This window comes from Mytilus californianus, unplaced genomic scaffold (genome assembly GCF_021869535.1).
Source record: "Mytilus californianus isolate M0D057914Y unplaced genomic scaffold, xbMytCali1.0.p SCAF_4, whole genome shotgun sequence".
NCBI classification, from domain to species: Eukaryota; Metazoa; Mollusca; class Bivalvia; order Mytilida; family Mytilidae; genus Mytilus; species Mytilus californianus.
Window position 1 is genome coordinate 62987351 of NW_026262690.1, and position 14813 is coordinate 63002163.

The 14813-nt window shown below is 34.0% G+C and overlaps 1 protein-coding gene across 1 annotated transcript in view; it reads right to left on the bottom strand.

The window, feature by feature from the left end:
- Positions 1-850, bottom strand: part of LOC127698611 (fasciculation and elongation protein zeta-2-like) — a 29921-nt gene extending 29071 nt beyond the window's left edge. The window contains exon 1 of the mRNA XM_052202157.1: positions 517-850. Coding sequence (XP_052058117.1) covers positions 517-830 — 314 coding nt within the window. The 5' untranslated portion in view covers positions 831-850. The remainder of the gene's footprint in view (positions 1-516) is intronic.
- Between the last annotated feature and the right edge of the window lie 13963 nt (positions 851-14813).

A 14813-nucleotide genomic window follows, 5' to 3' on the forward strand; every position in this document is an offset into this window, starting at 1 on the left:
ATTCAAACTGAATCTGAGTTTTGTGGTGATAAGCATTGTGTATAAGTTTCATAACATTTGGTTGAGGCAAACTAAAGTAAGAGAACGGAAACTTATTTTAGGGCATACAAGGGCAACACTTAACTTAATGCCTCCACCACGCTGCAGGGGCATAATAACAATAGGGCAAACAGACTCTTTGGGTTAAACCTAATACATTTTCAATGGGGGCAATCTAGCAACTTAATGATCTGGAATGTTTTTGTTTAATTCATAAAATTATTATTATTTGCGCTGAAAATTTTAACCATTTGGGCTATAAATTAGTATAATACCCTAAATGGATTACTATGAGGCATGTGGGCCATTGACCCAACCTGTAGCTGCGGAACTGTAACTTTTATGGTCCTTGTGATATTTTTTGACAATTTAAGGACCATAAGAGTTACGGTTCCGTAGCTACCCAACCGTGTTGTCAGTGACAGTGTTGATGTTAACTTTTTTATTTTGATCATAATTTTACCAGCAAATACTTACTGGCAATCTTTTACTACTTCCTCTTGTGTTCTGACTTGAACTGGAGCTATATGATCTACTTTTTCCTCGAAATTGCAGAAACATTTTGTTATTTTTTCATCAAATGTATTCACCAAATCTTCCAATGATTCAGACACTGTTTCCGCGAAGTTTTCTGAATGTTCACTTTTTTCATGAGCAGATGACATGTCCGTGTTCAAAAGGCTACTTGTTTCACTTACACCTTGAAAATCACTATACTCTGCAAGTTCCTCATTTTCAAATTTTGCAAGTGGAGCCTCGAAATGTAGCTCCGCCATTTTCATTCCCCGCATCCTGACATCGCTGACCTTAACCTTTTAGATAATTTTTTATTTAGAGTGAAGTGTTCATTTCGTTAGGGGAATGACAACTCAACACTGGCACTCTCCCTGAAAAAATTCTTTTTCACCCTGTTATATATAGGTATATATTTTTCAGAGACAAGTGCCTGTGCAACTCAAGCTGAAATATAAATTAAAAAAAAATATTTAAAAACACTTTTATTAATATGAGGAAGGCGCTACCTTTAATGCCAGCTTACCAAAACGTATGTCCTACATATTGATTGATTGTTGGTTTGCTTAACGTCCAGTGGCAAACATTTCATGCATGTTCAGGACGAATGTCCTACATGAACATATAGTTTTTGTCTAAAATAAAATAATAAATTCAGATGGAAAATGTTAATGGAATGATCAGGATAGAGTATTTATTTTTTTCATCAAAAATATTCTGATTTCCAAATTGATGAAAAAAAAAATATTCTAATCAAGCAGAGGACACAAAAATATTCTGAATCCAGATTATCCCTATAACTTCTAGTGTTAATTTTTAACCAAATAATTTTGATTGAAGCCCTTTGCGTGAAAAAAAAATCTAACTCAAACAAAAAACCATACCCCCGCCTTTTTGAATCTAAATGGTTGCACCCTTATTGTCCATATTGTTTTCTGCTGAAAATAAATTTATTGGTGATTTATCTAAATGACAATGCTTAAATTCATTATCTTGTGCCATTTTCAAATCCATTTTTCTTTCTTTGCAAATTTTACAAAATTTAAAACAATAAGACATTTGTTTAATTTCAAAACTATGAATACTGTTATACAATCCATAACTTTATTAAATTAATTTTTTGTTGATTTTCATGAAAAGGTGGAGGATTTGGAATATCTTTTTCATCAATATCTAAAAGTTGTAGCTGTTTTTTTTTATTTTGTATTACAAACAACGCTTTCTGTTTGTTGAATTATTTTTACTTTCTAAATTAGCTGGATGTTCATATTGTATTCCCAGTTTCCTGCATCTCATATATATGTGATCAGCAAGAGGATCATTTTGATTGTTAAAAGAAGAGTTTGAATTTACAGTGAGCCTGTCTAGAATAATGTTTTGATCAGGTTTTTCATTTTGATCTAAGCATAAGGAACCATAAATAGGATTGTTAAGTTGATAATCTAAAGATTTTGCTATTTTCTAGGATGCTATTTAAAATTTGAGGGGAGAATACTGCTCAGCAGTATAAATGTATTCCTGATCATCTTCTGTTTGTGGGTTTCTACATCAATTTCATGTACTAATTCAGAGTCAGTTTTATGTCATTTTGCATTTTGTTTTATTATCTTACTTTTCAAGTTTTTATACGACGGCAAAATAAAATTCAGAATGGAAATGGGGAATATGTCGAAAATTTGCTTTCGAGTAATGCAATCATGTCGCTGTTGTTGTCCGAAGACACATTTGGTTTCCGGACAATAACTTTAGTTTAAGTAAATGGATCTCTACGACAATGTATGAAATTGTACCAGAAGGTTCAACTTCAATACACAAAAGGAAGGTTAGAATTGATTTTGGGGGTTATCATATGGTACCAACAGTTTAGGAGTCGGTGGTCATGGTGGTCAAAAACAACATTTTTTGGTTGTTTTTTCCATAATTTTTGTTTTTTTTTCTCCAAAAATTTACCATTTTTACATTGATTATTTCTCATTTATATATAAATGCAACAAATACTGATATGGCAGGAGAACACATGAAACAGGGTGTGTAAATTATTTTATCGGTAATTTGTGCATGTTTCTTTTGATGTGTACTTCTTGATAATGTCAACGTCAGTATCAGTGAACTGGTCATGATAAAGAAAATATATTGGGTCAGTTCGCAATTGACATGCGAGAGTGGACCGCAAAAGGATCTTCTTTCCCATTAATTCACAAAATTGCGCACAATTTTTTTCACATAAACGCACAAGTTATTTCATGAATGAAACACTTGTCATTGTTTGAAACTTTCAGTAATAAAAAGTTAGTTTAGCCTTTTTGAACGATTCACTGATTGTGTGAAAATTTGAACAGAAAATGTACTATAAACCTGACAGAATTGCGTTATCTGCAGAATTATTGATAGCTTTCCTTACTATTCACAAGGACATATAACTAACATATCGTCAATGCTATTCCGATCGGAGTTTTTATTCACAGAGAGTCTGGCATGGCTGGTGCTGTTCCAAGTTGTCTTCTTTCTCTGCATGTTTCTTGAGAAGTATTTGTTTGACCTGGTCAGTCACTATAAAATGTTACAATTCATATTTAGACGCAACACATAAATAGTGACCAAAAAGGTACAGCTTTCACATGTATGACATGAGAGAATCTAGAAAAAAAATTAAATGTACACATAATTTTTCAACATTTTTGTGCGACTGTCATATAAAATTAAGGAGATACATGCATGTAGTTGGAGACTGCTGCTGAATAGAAATGTTCGGGCTCACCTGATACCTGTTTTTGTATAACGGTTTTTGTATATTTAAATATATTAACCGATGTTGAAAGACATGTATAATGTCAAATCATAACAAAACAAATTGTTTAGTCTCAAAGAAAACTTGTAAGATTTCCGCAGTTATTTTGTTGAATAGGTGCAAATTGGGTACTGCCTACTGGGTACAATTTGGGAACTGTGACGTTATAGCCATAAGTGTTTATTGCTTAAATAGGTTGAAATGTGCACCTGATAAAAGTATTCAGTAGAGGGAAAATATTTTGATCAGGTTAAAACTGACGCATAAAATATACAGGCGACTGCGGGAGGCAATTATTTATATTGCATCCAAATAATGTGTCGGCAGCTTGATTTTCAAAGGATGTAGCCCACATACTTCCAAATAACATGCTCTATACCTATCAAAAGTCATGGTATTATCATGGGTTATCATAACTCCATCTTCCCATAAAATCCTATTTTGGACAATATGGGTGCATACAATATATACATGTATCCTTGTCTACAAAAGACTCATCAGTGACGCTCGAATCAAAAAAGTTAAAAAGACCAAATAAAGTACGAAGTAGCAGGGACTGCCACAGGACTTTAGAAAGACAAATCGAGTGTCTCCTTTCAATATATTTTATCATCTGCGTATCTCGATTTTGTCCACCATTTAAGCAGAGATATATTGGTCTCTGGCAAAAATGAGGTCAAACAGGGACGACGAACTTATTTAATTTACGATTCACGGCTTCTCGTTATAATAATAAGGGATGGATTGTTGTGTTTATCACCACTTCCAACACTATTGGCCAGCCTATATCATAGCGACCAGTCATTTTTTTTATTGGCGAAGGTGGTTATCTCCGGTGTCCCCACCCAAAGAGAGTCAGACCGATCTTCGTCAGGAAAACTGTCAATCTTACTCAAGAAAACTAACAATCTTGTTCAATCCAGCCCCTCTCCCAAATAGAAATCGAGTGCACCATGCCAAGTTCGAAATCAGTTCCTTTTTTTGTAGATGAACTACTTTTTTTTTAATGTTATGTCAGTTATGTACAATAAAAAATTATTAGATAATACCTGACGTCATTAATAAAAAAATAACATGTAGTCTATTAAAATGAATACCACTCCAGTAGAAATTCAACAAAAGTACTAACTTGACAGTTCCATTGCATATATATAGCATTCATGATTGTTCAGAATCAATACATTAATATATATACCCGATATAAAATTCTTTTCACATATTTAGAAGATTAAAGTACTGAGATAATATGTATTTTTTTAAATATTCTATTAGATTGAGTTAAATTTAACTTGGGGACCACAACCATCAACAGGATAGTCCTTCTTTTGAAAATACTAAATCTCATTATAAAATTTGCGAAATAGAAATAAAAACCTTTTAATTTTTTCTTTAAGAAAAGGCATTACATTTGAACAAAATCAAGCGTGTTTACAAAGGTACCATGATATGTCAACTTTGCACATAAAATGAATAAAAAAAACTTTCAGAAAATCATTGAAGGGTAACGGGCTATAACAGACCTTAATTTAACAGATGTTCTAAATTTTCTCTAAATTGTTTAAACATCAGACAAATGTCCTTAATATCAGTATTATTACCTTTCAAAAGTGTAAGTTCTATGCCATGTCATAGTATTTGTAAATTCGGTTCTTTGCATTCACGAGGCAGGACATATAGACATTAATTGATCACAAAGAGTATCTCATTTTCTTTATTTTTTCTCTCTGTATGATCGTATTCTTTTTTTTTGTCCTTTTTCTTCTATTTCTTTTTATGAAATATACAAAATCTTGCAGTATAATTTTTATTCACTTTTCATTTCATACAATTGATTTCGTTGGCTTAAACATTTAAGATATTTATTTATTTATTTATTTATTTATTTGTCACATATGCATGTGTATTAAAACGTTTGTTTATTGACCAAAGAGGACCTTTGTAAGTTGGAACAACTTTGTGTTCATTTTTTTTTTGTATTTCACAATAAAACATGTTTAAAGATTATAGATTTGAAAAAAGATATAGAAAACATTGAAAGCTCTAACTCATGATTCTTTTCAATTTAAAAAAGTTTCTGATACTTGAAATTTTTAACTATAGCTTTATTAAAAGATCATAAAATGTTTAAGTTTTTTTGTGTCATTGGAATTTGTTTATCTTCAACTGTATAAATAACAAAATCTACATGCATTTATTTCAAAATTATATGCAAGCTGTATTAACACTTTCATTGATGAAATATACTCATTTAGAAGGCATACTATAGTGAGCAAGTTTTTTAAATAAAATTTGCAGACATCATTATATTTTAGATCAGGCTGCTGAACTACTTAGACGACTCGGCTACCGTGGCACCTCTCGTCAAAATCATTGAGTAATGGATATATTGTATGAATCGATAAACATGCAAGTATTATTTGTAAGACCAAAGTTTCGTCCGCTTGCTGGTATGTTTCTGAGGGTCACTATGTGTCTGAGGTTGAAAAAAAAACACTGTTATAAAATTCCATGACCATTTCTTCTTCTTTCGCTAAAGTTTGTGGAAGGCTGTAACGTTGGTATTGCTACAAGACCAAGTACTATTCTGTACATCATCACGGCTACACATCTTGCCATCGTCTCGGTTTATGGTTGCCACTGACAGTCTGTAGAGTTTTTAACATTGATGGTTTGTTGGTTGTCGTTCATTACAAACCGGGCTGATTGTGTTGCACCTTTTTAGGTTTTAGAAATGTCTGTTGAGGTTGGTAAACAGGTCCCAAGCTGAGCATGCATACCGAAGAAATGGTCTTACTTGTGTTCTGTAGCATACAGCTTTTGTTTGTTGAGGACAGTGATGCCGGTTTCTTTGGATGAAGGTCTTAGTTGAATTTGCCTTTTTAGTTCTGTTTTTTTATATGTGTGTTCCAATTAATGGTTTTATGGATTGTTACACCCAGGTATTACGCTGAATCAACCAATTCTAATGTATGCCCATGGATGTTATGGTTATGGTCCCAATTGTGGGATATGGTTTGGACGTGTTGGTCATGTGTAGACGTGAGATGCAATTCCATTTGCTAATCAGATTCCCATCTGAGCAAGTTGTTCGTGTCTTCTTGCAGTAGTTTTGAGTCTGCATCATTTTGGATTTTTGAGTACAGTACGCAGTCCTCTAGTTACTGGCATGTGATTTATCTACTTTCTTGAAAATTTGTACAAAGGCTTCTCTCTAATCTGGTGGTATGGTGCCTTGATTGATTGAGGCTTGGGAAAATGTTGAAATGCTTTTGTCAGGTATAGTGCAAGCTCTTTGGGTTGTCTTGTTGGGATCTCATCTGGACTGCTTTGTGGATATTCAAGTTACTTAACAATTTTATAACACCATTTTCCTATATGTGTATTTTGTTTATTGTTGAATGTGGACTCTGTCCCTTATCAATAATGGTATTTTAAATATCCTCACTGGTGTTGAATACGGAAGGAAATTGGTCGTGTAAAATATTTGCCCTTTCTTTGCTTTCTGAGTATGTGAGTCCATCTGCATGCATCTTTGAGAGGTGAAACTCCAACAGATTCGCATTTCTTACTTTTAAAAAATACCACAATCTTTTAAAATTTGCAGATAATTCAGGATTAATGATGTTGTTGATATAGTCTCTATACGCCTTCCTACATTCTTTTTGTGTTGAGCTTTTTAGTCGACGGTTCTGTTTCTTCAAGTATGGTAAGTAAGTTGGATTTAATAAATTCCCACATTTTGGTAATATGGATGTTCAGGTTAGATTTCTCTTAACAGTTTTCATTCATTTTACTAGCCTTTTCACCTTGTTCTATTGCATCTGCCTTTGCCAGGTTTGTTCATTTGATAAAGTTTTGACAACATAATGACTTATTTCTTAACAGATCACCGCATTATAAACGCTTAAAGATAGCTCAAACCGCAAAGTTTGACATACGTTGAGTATGTATCTCAAAATGTACAAGAAAGACTTCGTTAACCAAGTCCAAAGTTCTGTTGGAAGTTCAACTCTGATAGCTAACTTTTACCAATCCTAACAACATAGTAAAGTTTCAAGTACTGAGCATACTCGAGTTAGCGTGTAACACGTGAAAAACTGGCTAAAATCTAATGGTTATATATAACCATATAACGCTGGAACGTCAAATCGAAAAAAAATCATGTTCATTGGTAAGGCACCTTCTTCCTCCGATTCAAATATTCCATACAAGTTTCATGAAATTTGATCAAAGCATTTTGTAGTTTCTGCACCATGTGCATGTGTAGACGGGCGGGCAACGGTATACCATGATATGACGGATGCATAAAAAAAATTGTCATTTAAGGACAATAACTGATCATAACTCCTATCAGGATGGAGTCAATTGACAGCCTCATTCCAATCTCATTAAAATTCAGATCTATCTTATCTCACGTATTTGTATATGAGGATAACGGAATCCGAAATTTATATTTTAATTAAAATGGCGTCAGTCTTGTTGGTAATTTTTCAGTTTTCAAACGAATTGACAATAACTTTAACATCGGTTAAAAAATTGTAAAGGGTTCCGCGGAACACTGATTCGCGGAACTTTGTGTCTCGCCTGTGCTGTCAGTGTAAAAGTGTAATGTTGATTGGCAAAAACTAAGTCCATTTATCAGTTAGATACAAGGAGCCTTAATGGTCGAGTGGTTTATTGTATCACTAGCATGTCAACACTGAGGTGGTTTCTACTCCAATCTTAATTGACTAGTCGGATTGTTTGTCCGACTACGTTTTCCTGCCGAAGGTCGGTGGTTCTTTCCGGCACTCCGGCTTCCTCCACGATACAGCCAACAGCTGAATGTTGCTTCAAACACCAGCAACCAATTAATCAATTGAATACAGAAAAAAAATACAAAACAGTACGTGTTTTTTTTCAGACAAGTATCCAAAGGTCAAGTTGTTCAGAAAAGTTATGTCGAACAATGCACTGTATGTGATAATTTTGAGATTTTGCTTCTTATCTGAAGATGCAAGATGACTGTCACAATACAACAAAGTTAAAATAGAACACTATGAGAAAGACATAGAAATAGCCCAGGAAACTGGCATCTGTTGGGGGCACAACCAAATCATATAAAACTCGGTGGAGAAAACACTGTCACTATAAATAAGAAGATGTGGTATGAGTTCTAATGAGACAACTATCCATCAAAGTCACAATGTGTAAAAAGTAAACAATTATAGGTCAAAGTACGGCCTTCAACACGGAGCCTTGGCTCACACCGAACAGCAAGCTATAAAGGGCCCCAAAATGACTAGTGTAAAACAATTCAAACAGGAAAACCAACGATCTAGTCTATATAAAAAACGAGAAACGAGAATCACTTAAGAACCATATCAACAAACGACAAACACTAAAACAGGGTCCTTGTTTTGTGGCTGTTTTTCAAAACTTTAACTTCTTATTGAATAAATATTTTGTTATAATTGTAGTACAAGAATCAAATCGGTCGGTTTTGTTTCACACCCGGAATATAGCACATCAAAAGTCTTGTATGATGTTTTCGACCTAAATCCCTCTCGGTGGGAACGACAACAAAAATATACCACCGTTCGTGCAACAAACAAAAAACCGTATACAACAGACAGCAACCAACGACAACCACTTAATTGCAGGCTTCTGATTTTGGACAGACATATACAGAATTTAGAAGGGTTAAACATGTTTGTGATCCTTCAACCCTTCCCTGGCCTGGACAATGGTATAACAACACAGCATAAGAAAAATCTGCTGAAAAACAGTTTGAAATGGCTTGACTTATCAAATCGGCATGAAGCACAAAAACAACTAACATGAAGACAGAAAACACAAAGTACCGATATAATAGTACTCGCCGTAAGGGTAGAACATTTTATATTCTGAAGAAAGGGGTGGGGCTGGCGGCGCGAAAATTTATTTTCACTTTTGTACACATTCTTATCCTCAACTATCCTGCATTTCATGTTGAAGAGTGTTCATTCTCATCCTGTCTTGTGCAAAGTCAATTATTTCAGTTCATACCAGGCCAAGTAATTCATTTTCAAAATCCTCATCATTCCTTCCCTGTTTTCGAAATCAAATATGGGTGTTCCCTTACTGAAAACTAATGAAAGGACGTCTTCAATAGTCTGAGAAAAGTATGATCATGAACATCATTACCGTAAAAACTAGCTTTTGTTATAAATCAGGCCGTTAGTTTTTTTTTCAAATGAATTCTTTCATTTTTTTCATAACTGGCCTTTTTATAGCCGACCATACGGTATGAGTTTTTCACATTGTTGAAGGCTGTACGGTTGCCTATAATTGCTTGCTTCCACATCTCCTAATTTTTATATTATACAACAAGTATTACATAAAATTAACACTATCAATGTTCCATGTAAATGAGGTAAGGTCAAATGAACTCTACCACAAAATCAAGTACACCTTGTTACCATTCCATACACCAAATATATTTAACCCACTACTATCTGAGACTGTACGGACTTGACCACTGAAACGTAACCTTATTCAGTGATCCGTGAAATTAGGTTGAGGTCAGGTGAATCATGTCTGACGGTCATGTAGACCTTGCAAGGATACCATATATTAGTAACCAAATATAGTTATCCTAGAACTTGTGATAATTGAGACATTCACATGACAAATAAAAGCTATACAGTTTTTAGCAGTCACTTAACCATGAATATGAGGTCAAGGATAATGATTATATGACGGAAACTTCGTAACACAATGGATCTATATACAAAGTATGAATCATCCAGTTCCTCTGCCCTCTGAAATATAAAGCTATACAAATAGTTTACGGTGTTGCCGCCACCACCATCAGAAATGTATTCTGTATGCCTCGCATTCTGCTACTTGTGTCGAATGCGATTTAAAAAAGAACAAATGAAATTAGCTCTCTTACCTAAACCTAGTCGATGGGCTTTCAACTTAACAGTAGACAATGAAACGTAATAGCTACATATACTACTAGCTTCGGTAATTTTTCTATGTTGTTACGCTCTTATTAAAATTCTGATCTTTATTAACTCGCGTGCTCTTATGTATAAGCTCAAATGAGGATAACGAAATCAGAGATCTATATTTTAATTAGATTGATGTTGTTTACAAGTGTTTTTAAAATACATCGATGCTGTACAAAACTTTCTTTTTGTAGATAATCTTTAACTTCATGTCAATTGTAGGCCTATTTATGTTCGATAAGTCATGTACATTACACTTGATATAAGTGTGTAAGATGGAGTGATTAGCCTGCTGTTTCTAATTCTCATTTTGTTTTCATAACTTGTAACATAATCCCTCCCCCTTTTTCACCGTTTGCAGTTTGTTTTTTTATATTTCTGTAAAGCAAATATATACTAAGACCTGCTATTTCAATCAATTCTGCGTTAATATTCATCAGTTTTGGAACTAAGTACTATTTGATGTGCTTCCACGTTCACCAAAAGAAATTTGGATATTTACCCAGAAAATCATGACGAACACCTTCTATCAAAAGACGGAAAAAATAACATTTTGGGAGGGCAACTTATAAATGTTAATATCTAAAAAACATCTCTAAAGATCACTTGTATTGAATCTTCTGTAAAAATTCCGATTTTGGAACTTTTAAAAGGTCAAGGTCACCGTTATTTAACAGCTGAATGAAAATTGTAAATGTGCACCCTATAAGTACAAATGTCAATCTCGAACCATATTTGGCAATAAAATTATCAAATTAGTCCTAAATATAGAAACTTTAGTTATAATCCTTTGAATTATTTGAATTTATTTTGCTATAAACGCAAATATGTAGGGGTGGCCAGCTGTCTAAACGTGACTAATGCGGCGTAAAGCAACCAACAATCAATCAATCAATCTAAACGTGACTCTACGTTTTCCTTGAAATTTTAGATTTGACCTTTGACCCAAATTTAAGAAAATCGTGACCACTGAAGACAACGACGACATCAATATTTTATGAACAGTACTGCACAAAAGGGGATATATCAAGAACTAATTAAGTACGTTCACTGGGATATAAACTACTGGCTAGAACGGACTTGTAACATTTGAGTTACCTTTTTAGACATTTAATGCTGAATTTTAATAAAGATAATATTTTCTATATTGTGCTGTCTTGATACCATACAAATCTACTATTGATTAATTTCAGTCGATAAAATGGGCATTGGTTATTTGACATTTCGCTAAAATGGGTTAACAAACTGGAGCAAAAATAGGTTATACTTTAGCGCTTAAAAATGTCCGATTGTTTTCGCTAAAATGTCCTATCAATGCGCTATAATGTCCTTCAACGTTCCAGAAAGTAGGCAAAAATGCTTCAATTAGTAAAAAAAATCCTTCTTTAAGGGCAATAAGACATATAAGTAATTACTGCAATTATATTGGCATTGTTGCAGATATTATATTGCTGACCACTTCTGACAATCGCTGTTAACAGTTTCTGTCTATACATTGGTTTTCAAGATAAAGGGCAAACGCACTAAACGTATTATTAAACCAGGTAAATTTTTGCTAAAATGGGCTGGATTAATTTGGCGCTATGATCTTTTAGACCTGAGGTCCATGCGAGTTATTGTCATCACCTGGCGTCCGTCGTCGTTAACATATATGGAAATTTACTATGAATCAAGCAGACCTATATTGACCAAACCTTAAAAAGTATTTCAATTATGCCCGTCCGATAAAGAGCATGAGCGCGCACAAACCCAACCACATTCTTAATGTGCCTGTACCGTGGAGCCCCAAAGCAGAAGCATGTAATTCAGTGGTTGTCTTTCGAGTTATAGATAATCACACGAGAATACACACTGGTGAAATGAAAATTTCTCTCAATCTAGAACTCTAAAGAAATTTCAGCTAAACATATCTGAAATCGACAACGACTCCTTCATAAAAGGAGTCATTTCCCTAAAGTGAAGATTTTTAAGCGATTTTTTTAGGGGTTTTGGCTTTTATTTTAAAATAAATGACCCATATTGCGGGGCTTACATAGACATTCAGGGAAAATGCTACTTAACTGTCGGATAAAAAACGAAGGCGTGATCATTATCATCCTTAGAATGTCTACTTTCAAAATTATGATTATGTCTGTAAAGCAACAAACAGGGATTAACCAATTTGACTATGATCAACTTAGGTATAATTATTATTCACATACAGTGCTATCAGAAATTGAATGCTGCTTCTTGGATTTGTCAAACGATGACTGTCACCTTTAAGTTTGATTTCAAACGGGCCTTGTAGTGAGATTTGTATACTACAAATATATTTTTTAACCTGAATGAACATACCCTCTCAAATTTGTGTTTCAGAAGTATCCATTTTGGTGGCAGGTGAGAGATTTTGCTACTGAATACTGTATACATTTCTTGCTATCTGTTAGAACATGGAACATGTATTAAAGATAATATGCTAAAATTTTCATAAATGCTAATGCTTATAAAACTACATACCAAAATACCATTGACTTATTAAGTGGTTCCCTTTCAGTGGCAAAACTGATGACAAGAACAATAGACAAGTCGCTCTTCTTATGAAAAAGTTGAGAAAATCAATAGTAAAACAATGCTGGTGACAATACTGATTAAAAGTTATTTCTAAACAACAATCGTATATTTTAAAGTGTTTTTATGTGTTTAAACTGTGTTATAAAAAAAAATATACATTCATATACAAGATGTTTTATGTTCATTATTTATCGAGATAAATTTAATTGTATTAGAAGCTTGCGAAACTGAAATTTGAAAAATGTTTTATCTTAAAAGTTGCATATTGATTTAAATTATTGAAAAAAATGGGGAATATGTCCATGGGAAACAGATGTCATGATGCCCCCGCTTACATATAACTTTACAAAGGGACATAACTCAAGAACGGCAAAGGTAACGCTACCAAAATTCATACTTGATCTGAGTTTTGTGGTAATATACATTGTGTATAAGTTTCATAACATTTGGTTGAGGCAAACTACGGAGCCCCGCTAGGGACATGCAAAGAAAAAAATACATATTGTGCGCACAACTTAAATATATTGTGCTTTAAGGCACTTTTCAAAGTGACAGAATGGAGAAATACATAAGGGTTTATTTTGAAATGGGGTTAGATTACATGGAAATACTCGCACTTTTAGCAAAAAATCATCACTGCATTGTTTCTTATCGACACCTGAAACGAATACTGAAGAAGCTACGTTTATTTCGTCTGAACTTGGTTTACCAACAGATGCGTTTGAAGCTGCTACTTTGTATCTGTGTTTATTGGAACGGTTTGAAACAGACTTGGCATTAGAGTGAGGTCACTATCGAACTTATGTAGACTTTGATAACATGGTTTTACCTATTCTCTTGTAACAATTTTAAAACTACTATTTGTGCTTATGCATCATACTTTATATGTCCGCAAATCTCAAGATTGTGTTTATGTTGATTGACACAAGACTGACATGCTGCTCAATTCGCGACTTTGATTTGTTATGCCCCGTCGACGATATACGATGGTCATTATATTTAAAAGTCTTTGCGTCCGTCTCTTTTTAGGATAAATGTTTTGGTCATAGTAGTTAAGTCTCCCAAACGAAGTTTGGGAAGACTTATTGTTTTTGCTCAGTTCTTATTATTATTCTTCTTCTTCTTCTTCTTCTTCTTCTTCTTCTTCTTCCGCCGCTTTTAAATTTGAACTTGTCCGCACCCGTTCTCCAAAACCGCTTGTCAGATTAACTTAGGGTTTCACAATATGTTAGACTAACATGTCTAGTGGTGCAATCAGGTTTTTGTTTGTGCAATGGGGTTTATAAAGGGGTACTTTGAGGGGCAAAAAGAAAAGAGGGTTTTACTATAGAACCCTATGGGATTTTTTTTTTTAATTTTCAAATTATTATAAATTGAAAACCGTTTGCGATAGACACAATCTTTTTAATTGAAAATGTTCTAAATGATAAAGCCTATTAAATGAAATACAGGGTTAGTCCCCAGGGGTCACCCCCACCCCCTGCCATTTAAGAAAGTTCTAATACCTTGTAAGTGGTCAAGATCCCCACCCCTAAACCATATATATTTTGGTTTGTCATGCTAAGATGGTTTGAATGATATACAGGGTTAGTCCCCAGGGGTCAACCCGACCCCCTGTCATTTGAGAAAGTTCTAATATCTTGTAAATGGTCGAGATCCCCACCCCTAAACCATATATATTCTGGTTTGTCATGATAAAGCACATCAAATGTAATACAGGGTTAGTCCCCAGGGGTCACCCCCACCCCCTGCCATTTAAGAAAGTTCTAATATCTTTTAAGTGGTCAAGATCCCCACCCCTAAACCATATATATTTTGGTTTGTCATGCTAAGATGGTTTGAATGATATACAGGATTAGTCCCCAGGGGTCATCCCGACCCCCTGCCATTTGAGAAAGTTCTAATATCTTGTAAATGGTCGAGATCCCCACCCCTAAGCTATATATATT